General features: G+C 43.8%; 1 protein-coding gene across 1 annotated transcript in view; it reads right to left on the bottom strand.

Annotated features, from left to right (window-relative positions):
* LOC124606038 (aromatic-L-amino-acid decarboxylase) overlaps positions 1–13,880 on the bottom strand; it is a 309,333-nt gene that overhangs the window by 277,093 nt on the left and 18,360 nt on the right. The window contains exons 3-4 of the mRNA XM_047138002.1: positions 6,233–6,284; positions 3,184–3,254 (exon numbers count right to left, since the gene is read on the bottom strand). Coding sequence (XP_046993958.1) covers positions 3,184–3,254; positions 6,233–6,284 — 123 coding nt within the window. The remainder of the gene's footprint in view (positions 1–3,183; positions 3,255–6,232; positions 6,285–13,880) is intronic.

Genomic DNA, 13,880 nt, shown 5'->3' on the forward strand with positions numbered 1-13,880 from the left:
TTGTTTGATTGTAGCTGATTACGACGGCAAATAATGATGCAACACTGGTAAAGCACAGCCGTAAGTACTCGGACAAGAATAGCTCCATCCGGCTAATCGTAATGTGGCAAGTAAAGTGAGCCGCTCGCCTAAGTGGCCCATTCCTGCCAGTCACTGAGATCTATGACGCACGAAGATCTCTCAGACGGACTGGTGGTTCGCGAGAAGCGAGAAAAAATGTCAGGGGTGTGATGACGTCAAACGCTTTTGCTGAACGGTCGTCTCGGTTTTCCATTTAACAAGAGCTTTTAAGGAATATGTAAACTTAAAGGAAAGCTTTGAAAGGAAGGAGGTACGTGTTTAGCGTCCCGTGAACGATGAGATCAGTAGAGGCGGAGCACAAGCTCGGACTGAGGATGTGTAGCGAAGGGAATTGGCCCTTTCCAGAGGAAGTATACTGGTATTTCCCTTACGCAGTTTGGAGGAAAAGCACAGAAAACGTCAATGTCAATGTCCGTACTGGGATTTGAAAAATCGTTCTCCAAAAAGGCGAATTCAGGGTGCTAACCACTGTGCCACATTGCTCGGCGAAATCTATTGCATCAAATAGATTACTTAATCGTATGTGCAGTAAGGGAACGAAGGCAGCAACTCTTTTCTTGGTATATTCCAAGCGATTGAAGCTGTCTGGTGGACCTCGACTGTTTTCGCGGCCTAGGTTCGAGAACTGAGCTGTTGTTCAGTCGGTAAGAGCGGGTACCCTTGAAAGGGTCTAGCCTGTATAGCTATGCCATGCTCCGTAGTGTACACTGAGACGACAAAGTACATGGGATAGCGATATACACATATACAGGTGGAGCTAGTATCACGTACACGAAGTATAAAAGATCAGTGTATTGACGGAGCTGTCATTTGTAATAGTATGACCCATGTGAAAAGGTTTCCGACGTTATTATGGCCGCAGGACGGGAATTTAAAGACTTTGAACGGGGAGTGGTAGTTGGAGCTAGACGCACGGGGCATTCCATTTGGGAAATTGTTAGGGAATTCAATATTCTGAGATCCAAAGCATCAAGAATGTGCCGAGAATACCAAATTTTAGGTATTACCCCTCAAGACGGACAAATCAGTGGCCGACGACCTTCATTTAACGACGGTGAGCTGCTGCGTTTGCGTAGAATTGTCAGTGCTGACAGACAAGCAACATTGCGTGGAATAACCGCAGAACTCACCGTGGGAGGTACGGCAAACGGCGAAATGTGGTGTTGATGGGCTATGGCAGCATATGACGGACACGGGTGTCTCTGTTTAGGCAGCGCCTTTCCTGGTTTCGTGACCATATCGGTTGGACACTAGACGATCGGAAAACCGTGGCCTGGTCTGATGAGTTCCGATTTCAGTTGGTGAGAGCTAATGGTACGGTTCGAATGTGGCGTAGACCCCACGAGGCCGTGGACCCAAGCTGTCAACTAGGCACTGGGCAATCTGGTGGTAATTCCACAACGGCGTGGGCTGTGATTAAATGCAATCGACTGGGTCCTCTGATCCAGTGGAAATGGTTACGTTAGATTACTTCGAGACCATCTGCAGCCATTCGTGGACTACATGTTCCCAAGCAACAATGGATTTTTTTATAGATAACAATGCGCCATGTTCGAAGAACATTCTGGACGATTCGAGCGAATGACTTGAAAATCACATCGTGCGACATGAAGCCCATCGAACATTTATGGGACATAATCGAGAGGTCAATTCGCGTACAAAATCCTGCATCGGCAACACTTTATCAATTATGAAGGGCTATAGATGCAGCATGGATCAGTATCTGTGCAGGGGACTTCCAACGACTTGCTGAGTCCATGCGATATCGAGTTACTGCACTACGCCGCGCAAAAGGAGGTCCGACGCTATATTTGGAAGTATTCAATGATTTTCATTACTTCACTGTACTTTCTCTAGTTCAGAAAGGTGTGGGGGAGAACTTCTGTGGAGTTTGAAAACCACTGGAGCGGTATTTACAGATGTAAGCTGTGAATGCGAGCTGTGTTTTAATTAAATGTCAGAACCAAATACGTCGATCCTTTTTGAAACATAGACTGAATAGATTTAAAACTGAGCATATTACTAAACTGAAACATGCTACATGGAAACAGGTGTTGAAAGTTCTGGGTGTGAGACTCAGTTACTCTCTTCGAAGAATGAGTGCAGGTTCGTTATGTCGAATTTCGTGCATAACAGACGACGTCGGTATATTAACTGTTAGTGATAACTGAAATGTGTCCGAGCAACTTATAGACCAGGAGAAAACTGCGAAATATATGCCCAGAAGAGGGAAAATCGAAAAAGTTAAGAAAATATCTAGTATTGTAATTTACTATGGCTCAACCGATACATAAGAGATGCATATTAACGCTTCTGGGACAGTATCAATACATGGAGTAGAGTTTATACAGGATTCGTGTATAAGTTCGTAGCGATTTTCCATGAACAACAGATACACATAACAGAGACCTTACACATCAGTAATATATTCTCCACTATTTACAACGGTCTGTCAACGCTGGTGTAACTTTTCGATTCCGCGACTGTAAAAATTACGTGGTTTCGAGGCGAAAGATTCGTCGAGCCATGTTCGGAGCCCCTTTTCATCCGGAAAGGAAGTTCCTTGAAGGTTGTTCGATATAGAGCAGGAAGGGTGGTAATCTGACGGCGAAATATCAGGTGAATAAAGTGGGTACGAAATGATTTCGCAACCCAACTCCTGTATAGTATTTTTTGTCAGTCTACCAAAATGCGGGGGGATGTTATCGTGAAGTAGCATCATTTCACACAATCTTCCTGATCGTTGTGCTTGGATTGCATCTACAATACGTCTTGGTTGTTGGCGATAAATATCAGCAGTGATGGTTACACCTCGGAGAAGCAAGGAGCAATGCAGGAAGGGAAAAAAACAAAAAAATTCCGTCCACAGTGTATGAGAGGACCGCAGATATTTGTGACCTCCGGGCTTTCCAGAATATGGCTGTAACACACTGCTTGCGATTAGATTCGAAGCTGCAATTTCACGAGGAAGTTGCCAATGAAATATTACACACGGCAATGTGTCGCATATACCAAATGTCTAAATTCATTTAAAACTTCAAGTTTCCTGTATAGACAGTTCAGCTGAAACCAACGTGCATTAAATATTGCAGATCGCTTTACCTGAATGACACCGCCTCCTTTGCTGCCTTCGGCAAATGCGAGGAACTCGTTCGGCAAGCCTATCGCCTTCCCTGCAAACGAGAAAATAGGATCTGTAAAAAGGACAGACGTTTGTCGTCTATATGTGTAACAGTGTTGGGTCGGGTCCACTTCAAAGTGGTTTATCTCTGTAAAACAAATGAAGCTTAGGCGCTTGTCATGATTGAATGTAGTGCCTCACGCAATATATGCTGTGATTATTCTAGACACCTAAAGATTTTTACATACAGAATTTCGTTAGTTGGAGGAGAAAAATTCACAGTAGCACTGAAATACATTTGCATATACAGGGTGTCCCAGACATAATGATAAATATTCATGGAAATGGAAGGAACGATCATTCGAAACTAAAAGTCTGGTAAACACGGGCTCTCAAATGCATACCTAAAGAACTATGAGCACGTGCTCATTAGAAGAGATATGTTTCACAGTAACAAAGGTTAAGAAGTGCTCATAGGTCTTAAGGTATACACTTTATAGCCCATGTTTACTGGGGATTTTTTTCCTGATTTGGTCCCTACTTCCACCTCTCTGTTTATGGAAAGCAAAGAGATTACAGAAGAATAGATTTTTTTCACAATATCGAAGATGAGGAAGTGCTCGTAAAATGCCTACGTTTACTTCAAATTATTGTTCTGTCATATCCTTGAATATTGACCATCCCTCCTGGCACACCCTGTATTTTAAGAAGCAACTTATTCTTCCTTTTAAAACTTTTTAACTGAATTAATGAAACTTAGAAGTCATCTTTAGCTGTATGGCACTTTTCCTCCTTTGTGTAGTTTTCTTGATAAAACATACTGAGTATTTTCAAGGAAGCAATCGACTGAAGTTTTCTGAAAAATTTTAACTGAATGGATGAAACTGTGAAGTTAACTGTAATTTTGGCCATGTAATTTACTTCATTTAGTGTACGGGACGCAACTCGTAGACACGGTGATTTGATTTTTCCTTTTTTATGAGATGTGAAATTTAAACTGCTCTGTAGTAATCACTGACAGAGTTTGTGGACCAACAAAGACATAAAATTGGTATACATCGGCAAAATTTCTGTATATAAAGTTTGGTTCTTGTGATTGCACGCTTTTGGTGTTATTACATAACAAGTATGATTTTCATGTGCGTTTACGAAGGGCAGCAATGTTTTTCTACTACTGAGGAAGAATGCAGTAATGGATAAAAAATCAAATACCCTCCAGCATTTACTTTTCCCAAAGAACAACCCCGTCCGTAACACGCTACGAATACGTCCGCAAATTACGGGAATATACCGATGTACATTCTCGTGCTTAAAGTGGTGTTTGTGAGACCTACACATGAACTTAACTGAGTTTCTCTGAACAGTACAATGTTTCCAAAGCATTACAATGAAATTTCCAACGTTTTAACTGTAATATGGGTGTCAGTGAGCACAAATCGTCTGAATGGTAACACTCTGCAGTATTACCAGAAAATTAATGTGTTTAGACATTTTGTTTTCAAGATACACTTTATGTCATGCCGTTAACTGTGAACTTCAGGCAACTCTCTAAGTTTTTATCTTTGTTTCATTAGATGAGTGCTTGGACTTCAACATAAATACGTTCGTTTCGATAAGTTATACTACACAAACATTAGATTATGGCTTTACAGCTCAAACTGTGAGGTAATGAAAAACAGAAGCAAGTCATATTGTAATGCATCCAGTGGCAGCCTGTGAAGGAATGCGAAATCGTACAGATAAAGCAGTCTGGCTTGTGCACCAACGACACTCTCATGTTTTGGTTTCAATGAACTTACAGAAAAGTTAGCACACGATTTTATTGACGCGCTACGCTAAGGAGCTGCCTTTGCGTCGTTACCAGCCTTCTAAAAGCCAACAACCGCTATCATCTTACAAATATTGCTTGCTAGTCGAAACGGAGAACTTACAAGTCATAGTACCCTAACATGTACAAAGGGAACCAGTTCCACACATACCACGTTAGAGGTCTGCATAACGATATCGCCTCTAGTTGATTTATGAGACTCTCCTTGTAAGGTTCGCACATTTCTTAAATCATTGAAATTATTTCTCTTTCATTAAAAACTTTGTGTGATCATGGGTAGCCCCTTCATAGATTTTTCCCTTCTATCGCTCTTGATCACATCTTATATCCCGTATCTCCTCTGCCCTTCTGAAATCTGGCTCTCTTATAGGCGATTCTTTATTCTGTTCCTGCAACCTTTTCTTTGAACTTTCGATTCACCTTGATCCCTATGTCAGTGCAGTCCTTCCTCAGTTCATAATCCCCTTCCCTCTGCTCATTCTCTGCTTGCTATCTCTCATGTTCTTCTGGCCATTCTGCCCATGCCCATCCTAATTATATGATCAGCATATGTCGGTGAGAAATTTTTGAGTATAACGTTAAGAGGCATACCTATTTTTTTATGAGTATGATTCTTGATGTGACTTCTCTACTTGATTGACTTGCTGTAGGTCTCCATTACATTAAACCTTGAATACTGGAACAAGGAAACTATTTTGAAAAGAATGAAGCTTCTTATAGCGAAATTAGACAATAATCTCTGTACTGGATACCTTAACACGCAGACTGAGATTTAAACGCAAGGCAACATGAGGTTTTGTACTGTTAACATACGAGTGAAGGGTTCATGCTTATTTCGTAGGCATATAGCCCGCGTAAAGAATCAACAATATTCATCTTTCTTAAATAAGTAAATCACACAAGCTACCGCTAAGCACTGGTTATAACTACTCGTGCTGGACGCTTCTTCCATGTTACGTAACAGCTCCTCGAGTCCTACTAAAAACACAAACATACACTCGCCACAAAAGCGTATGAAAAGCAGCTAATCGAATTACTCTCGAGACTCAACGGTACGAAGGAGGCTCTCCAATTAGGTGGCTGTAACGACCAAACAGTTTTGTCCTTGTAGCAAACACATGAAAAAAAGAATTGTGCAACACATTTTGTTTAGGCACGCAGAGGTTAAATTGCAAGATCATCATGTAGCAGTATAGACTCACCAAGCCAATCTAGTACGATTGTCTCCAGCTCTGTGCATGCGGGACTCGCCGCCTGAAACACATATAATTCCAATATGAAACTTCTTGCACTCTCAATTGGAAAAAAAAATTCTAAATTACTGTAAACTAAAAACCATTCTTCTCTAAAGTGAGGGATTTTAGGTTTTAAAGTCAAACATAGAGATATTTAGAGACGGGCAGCTAGCTCTAGGTGGTGGAGGGTGGGCAAGTAAATCGATAGAAGGTTCGTTGAAGGAACCACTGTGGAATCAGCTGGTCACTCAGAGAGACCAAGAACTACCTAGATGAGGACGGTACGATGGTCGACGGAGAACCGAATCCTTATCTCTAGAATACAATTCCAGAGTCTCAGCCACTGGCCTTCCATCTGCAATAACTCAGAAAAATATGTATGGTTTTCTTACATGTCCGTTTCAGTGCATCGTCAAAGTTACGAGCTGTATCCGGTTTTTTCCCTTGTTGTCAGCATTTTCGTGACAACTTGAGGGATTTTTAGGGGATGGTGGGCAAACACAATAGTAAAGAATTAGAACAGTGGGCCTCGCTTCTTCAAAACACCAGTTATAAATTACGAGTCGAAACAGTAGCCGACAAATAGTGGGAGGAAATAACACACTACAAGGAATGAATAGATGAGTAGGCGGTCCTACAAAACTAATTTGTAGAGGTAGCAAGGAATTGGTGTATGGATGTAGCACGAGGAGAATTTGTGTTTTTTGCATAGTATACGTAGTGACGACTGGCAGCTGAAAGCTACAGAGAATGTGTTGCCAATATTTCTTACATTACACAATCTGTAAGTAGCAAACTGTGTGTATATTTTAAAGAGTTGTCATACTAACACCGTGAGAGCACCGAAAATTAATTCTGACCGAAATGGCTTTCCTTTATCAAATTATTCTCATGCTTGCGTTACTAAAGATAACTGTCACACTGAGAATTTTCCAGCACCTGTTTAGATGTTATTATGCTGTTCCCATTGTTTCTCCGAGACAGCCAAGAAGAATCTTTCGCTCTGCAGAGGAGTAAAATATCTGTCATGGCGGTCTGTAGTTGTTTCCTTATGACTATCTGTTGATTATATCAACAGGTTTATACCGACCAAGCTGCAGGCAATAAACTCATGATTCTCACTACAATATTGACAGTTTACTTTGCCAAGATGTAGTTTTATGTGCAGCTAAACTGCGACACATATTCACTTTGATTTTTTTGTGTGATTCTGTGCAGTATATATATTTTGGAGCTGAATTTACATTAGAAAATAAAAAATGTAATAGGTTGCACAGATATGATGTAATGTTACGTGCAGCTGAAGTGCAACATATGTTCGTGACGCTCTGATTTTCTTTGTATGTACCTATAACATATACATAGCTTAAAGACGAATGCACTTCAGAAAAGAAGAAACATAATCGGTTACGTTATCCCATTATCATTTTCTATAAAACAAGGAAACAAATCAGTACATTGCAATATTATACGTACTGACAACGACAAATAAATATGTATATCGTCCTAGAGTATAACATACCTTACACTTCTATCCCATTACTCACCGTCAGAAGTAAAAATATAGCCGAAAACATGCATTCTCAAACAAAAAACTCTTTGTAGGCCACCTCATGTTGACCTGTTACGCTTTCAAGGCTCCACTGTAAACTAAAGGCAGCCGCTGTCACATACTAAAAGTAGACGCTTGGTGAGTATGATGAAAAATAATGTCATCCATTTGTGTCACTTTGAAGCATTGTGCAGCGTTCAATAAAAGTTACTTAGCTTTCCATAATAATGTTTAACTTACTTCAGAAATCCCCTCGTAAAACAGAAGATGTATTCTGCATACATTTAGACCGATGAGCCAAAACTTTGTGATCACGCGTTTAATTGCATGTTGTTCCACTTTTCAAACACAGTACAACAGAGATTCCTATTGACATGGATTCTAAAAGTCCTTGGCAGGATTACAGAAGTATGTACCCCAGATGTCTACGCACAGGCCAAGCAATTCCCACAGATTACGGGATGGTGATTAACAGGCACACAGCAGGCGCCCGATATGTGTTCCAGTGGGTATACATCAGGCACATTTGCTGACCAAGACATCAATGTGAGCTCAGTATAACACCCTTCAAACCACTATATCACGATTCTGACCTTGCAGCATGGCCCTACGGGGAGACTTAAGGCGTGAAGCGATGGAGGTGGTCCGGCATAATGTTCACGTAGTTCACCGCTGTCATGGTGCCTTCGATCACCACCACAGATCCCATGGGAGCCCAACTCAGTGTACCCCGTACCATAGTTCTGTCCTCACCAGCCTGCGTCTGTGGCGTGATGCGCGTTTCGTGCACCCATTCGCCTCGATGACGGCGTGTAAGGATCCAGCCATCGACCTCGTATAACAAGAAATGCTGTTATTCGACAGGCGACACGCTCCTGTTGATCCACGGTGAAAACTCAGTGATGCTGTGCCCACTGCAGTCATAACTGACGATGTCTTTTGGTCAACACAGTAGCACGTATGGGATCGTGTGATGTGGAGCTCCATGTTTAACAATGACCTTTGAACGGTGTGCTGCGAAACACTTGATCCTGCACCAGCTGTGTACTCTGTCGTCAGATGTGCAACAGATCGCGGCCTATCCTGGTTTACACAGTGGGGGATCCTCCGATCTCTACGTTTTGTGATGAGACGTGGTCGTCCAATACCATACGGGCTACCCCTTATAACACCATCCGTCAATCACTTTCCATAGGTGCTCACGATAGTAGTACTTCGCCAACAGCCGAACACCTTCCCCTTTTCAGAGATTCTCGTTTCCAGTCGCAGGCCCATAAGAATATGCCCTTTTCCAAAACAGTTTATCTCAGTGGATTTCCGCATTTGCCGCGCATATGTTTGCTACAATGACTGCCTATTCGTTTCTCTTCCGCTTACATTCTTTCCTTACAGCAGGAGGCATGCAACCTCGCGGTGGGCTGTGGTCATAATGATTTGGCTCATCAGTGTATTTTCCTTGCAGATTTACGTTTTTCCTTTACTTAAAACTTAGCTGTATAGAATTCTGATTGAATTGGTTAGTAATATGACAACATGAAGCGGAACACAACGATAGAGTTTCCTCAGTTCGTTCCTCAGTTCGTTTATAAATTTAGCTTTCGTTCTCTCGTAACGTTTACACTAAGAGAAGATATCTTTTGGATCACTGATTGTTTGTGTGGTGTGCGTACTGTAAGACCTTCGGTACACACACCATCAGATTATTTGAATGGTCGCTCTAACGAAGTAGGCGAGTGTCAGCAATATGTCTCGTGGTCTTATTGTGGCGTGTTTATCTTCTGCCGTTAGGTCAGACGATAGAAATGCCACTTGCACGCTTAGAGTAGCAGATTGACGGTGACCAACTTTAAACAGAACTTGATTAATTTTCACACACATTTATTAAAATAATAAATAACATAGACATTACGTAACTTGATTCTGGATGCTGTTTACAAGTGACAATCTGAAGTTCCTTTGGTCTTGGTACGTTAATCTTATTCTCACATATCTCTGATACTTGACAAAGTGTCTATACATTTCTCTTCATGGCTATGTACAGGAATATGATAATCTTATAAGGCGCAGACTGAAACTTGACTACAGACAAATGCAGACAAATGCAGACTGATGCAGACTGACTAATCGGAGGTCTGTACACTCGCTATAATACCTCGCGCATTCAGGTATCACTGCGCGAGCGTGATCCGCGAGGAGAAAAGGTTCTACGTTAGCAGCAATCTCATTGGCTGCATTACATATTAATATGCGGATCGGCGGAAGCAGAATTTGGTCCGTCTCTAAGACAGCGCCATCTCGTAGTGCGGAGACGGACGAGCACTGCGCCTGCGCTGTTGTGCTTAGCGGGGCGCGTTCTAGTGGGAAAGTTGTGTACGCGCTGACTACGCGTAACTATGTACACAACAGTTTCTTTATCAAATAGCCAGAAATCTGTGATTGAGACCCTGATTGCATGCAATAGGCCGAAGAATGACAGTTGACTGAGATGTATTTGTATGAAGGCAAGCTCTTATTTTACTTCATTTCTTGGTTTATACAATGTGTCAATTATGGGACGAATGGGAGAGTTTCTCCGGTCTCAAGAACGTCGAGAGCTACCTATGGTAGTCTTAGAGTCCACACGAGAGCTGGTTCAATTGACAGTAGTTGACACAGAGAACGACTCCAGTTTCAGAAACGAAGACCACTTTCTGGAATGGCAGTTGCAGTGATACTTAGGCTATAAAACACCAGTCTTGTTGACAGAAGCAGGCTGAGAGAGCCATGGCAAGGAATGGCGGGTGTGCAGCAGTGTAACGTCCAGGCCTTCCTCTTATGTGTGATTGTGACAAGTAGCACATGTGCTACAATATGGTAGTGTGAATGTGCGTTCCAAAATTATCGTGAAACAACATCCCAACTGGTGAGACCCGTAGCAATAGCCAGCAAGGTAGTATAACATTGTATATGAGCCCTGTGGTAAGACATGGACGTGCGTACCATGATACTGTGAATAAAGTGACACGCTGATGCACCAAAGCGTTGTAACCACTACCCATCACAAGGTTGAATGTGATGGCGTTGCGGGTATACGATACGGTAAGGGAAGTACATAAGAAGAGCAGAGAGGAGTGATGAATCATTTTAGCGACGATCGGGCTGCAACTGGGAAACCCTGTGACATAAGCGACTTTGACCATCTCGGAAAGAGAAAATATAATTTGCATCACTGATTGCTTGTTTATCAAATAGGCAGAAATCTGTGATTGAGACTCTGATTGCATGCAATAGGCCGAAGAATGACAGTTGACTGAGATGTATTTGTACAAAGGAAAGCACTTATTTTACATCAAAACCCATATGTGTTGTCATGTGAAAAATGGTCCATAGGTCAATGGAAACGTTTCGCCAAGTCGAATGAATCACGTTCCTTCTTACACCAGGTAGATTGCAGTGCTCACAGATGACCGGATACCCGAAGTACGCAAAGCACCGCGTAATCGTGGTAGTGGAGGCGGTACTAGCTGTGAAGGACATTCACCCAGGCATCCATTAGATGTACTTAAGTCACCATGACAACTATGGACTTTGTGAACAGTATTTCAGAACACCTGCATCATTTCATGTTTGATGTCTTTCCCAGCAGCATGTTACAAAACCAGAATCGTGCTACAGTGGTTTGAGGAGCACGGAAGTGCAGCTACATTGGTGCCTTGGTTCCAAAATTCGTTTAATTTGAACCCAATAACAAGACGTATGATCTGTTGGTTTCTGTTGTTGAATGTACTTGTCACATCAACGTCCAAGGGCTTTTCCCTGGTCACTACCGCTGTGCTTCCCCACTTGTAACCTGTAACGTTAGTTTTCTGCAACACACACCGTCAGGCAGCTTGCGGCGTATGGGTGTAGATGTAGATGTAGAAAATCTCGGGGCTGTTTATCTTGAGGCTTTCTTCCATTTTGTTGAAACTGCTACCATGTTTGTGAATTTATATACCTTCCTCTGAACAAACGGGTGTGGTAGGCCTTCTCCACAGCGAAAACCTTAGTATTGGCAAAATTCTTATGTGGTCAGTCCCACACTGCGCGATCTCCGCCACAGCTCATTTCTCCACCTGTGCAAAATTACGATACCATTTGCGCTCCGTGATCCTCGTATTGCTGGATAGTCCAATCATTTTGTTGTGTACATAGTTCCGCGTAGTCAGAGCGTACACAACTTTCCCACTAGAGCGCGCCCTGCTAAGCACAACAGCGCAGGCGCAGCGCTCGTCCGTCTCCACACTACGAGATGGCGCTGTCTTAGAGACGGACCAAATTGTGCTTTCGCCGATCCGCGTATTAATATGTAATGCAGCCAATGAGATTGCCGCTAACGTAGAACCTTTTCTCCTCGCGGATCACACTCGCGCAGTGATACCTGAACGCGCGAGGTATTATAACGAGTGTACAGACCTCTGATTAGTCAGTCTGCATTAGTCTGCATTTGTCTGCACCAGTCCGTACCAGTCTGCATTAGTCTGTACCAGTCTACACTCCTGGAAATGGAAAAAAGAACACATTGACACCGGTGTGTCAGACCCACCATACTTGCTCCGGACACTGCGAGAGGGCTGTACAAGCAATGATCACACGCACGGCACAGCGGACACACCAGGAACCGCGGTGTTGGCCGTCGAATGGCGCTAGCTGCGCAGCATTTGTGCATCGCCGCCGTCAGTGTCAGCCAGTTTGCCGTGCCATACGGAGCTCCATCGCAGTCTTTAACACTGGTAGCATGCCGCGACAGCGTGGACGTGAACCGTATGTGCAGTTGACGGACTTTGAGTGAGGGCGTATAGTGGGCATGCGGGAGGCCGGGTGGACGTACCGCCGAATTGCTCAACACGTGGGGCGTGAGGTCTCCACAGTACATCGATGTTGTCGCCAGTGGTCGGCGGAAGGTGCACGTGCCCGTCGACCTGGGACCGGACCGCAGCGACGCACGGATGCACGCCAAGACCGTAGGATCCTACGCAGTGCCGTAGGGGACCGCACCGCCACTTCCCAGCAAATTAGGGACACTGTTGCTCCTGGGGTATCGGCGAGGACCATTCGCAACCGTCTCCATGAAGCTGGGCTACGGTCCCGCACACCGTTAGGCCGTCTTCCGCTCACGCCCCAACATCGTGCAGCCCGCCTCCAGTGGTGTCGCGACAGACGTGAATGGAGGGACGAATGGAGACGTGTCGTCTTCAGCGATGAGAGTCGCTTCTGCCTTGGTGCCAATGATGGTCGTATGCGTGTTTGGCGCCGCGCAGGTGAGCGCCACAATCAGGACTGCATACGACCGAGGCACACAGGGCCAACACCCGGCATCATGGTGTGGGGAGCGATCTCTTACACTGGCCGTACACCACTGGTGATCGTCGAGGGGACACTGAATAGTGCACGGTACATCCAAACCGTCATCGAACCCATCGTTCTACCATTCCTAGACCGGCAAGGGAACTTGCTGTTCCAACAGGACAATGCACGTCCGCATGTATCCCGTGCCACCCAACGTGCTCTAGAAGGTGTACGTCAACTACCCTGGCCAGCAAGATCTCCGGATCTGTCCCCCATTGAGCATGTTTGGGACTGGATGAAGCGTCGTCTCACGCGGTCTGCACGTCCAGCACGAACGCTGGTCCAACTGAGGCGCCAGGTGGAAATGGCATGGCAAGCCGTTCCACAGGACTACATCCAGCATCTCTACGATCGTCTCCATGGGAGAATAGCAGCCTGCATTGCTGCGAAAGGTGGATATACACTGTACTAGTGCCGACATTGTGCATGCTCTGTTGCCTGTGTCTATGTGCCTGTGGTTCTGTCAGTGTGATCATGTGATGTATCTGACCCCAGGAATGTGTCAATAAAGTTTCCTCTTCCTGGGACAATGAATTCACGGTGTTCTTATTTCAATTTCCAGGAGTGTATAGTCAAGTTTCAGTCTGCACCTAATAAGATTATCATATTCTTGTACATAACCATGAAGAGAAATGTACAGACACTTTGTCAAGTATCAGAGATATGTGAGAATAAGATTAACGTACCAAGACCAAA

This window comes from Schistocerca americana, chromosome 3, assembly GCF_021461395.2.
Source record: "Schistocerca americana isolate TAMUIC-IGC-003095 chromosome 3, iqSchAmer2.1, whole genome shotgun sequence".
In the NCBI taxonomy this organism is placed as follows: Eukaryota; Metazoa; Arthropoda; class Insecta; order Orthoptera; family Acrididae; genus Schistocerca; species Schistocerca americana.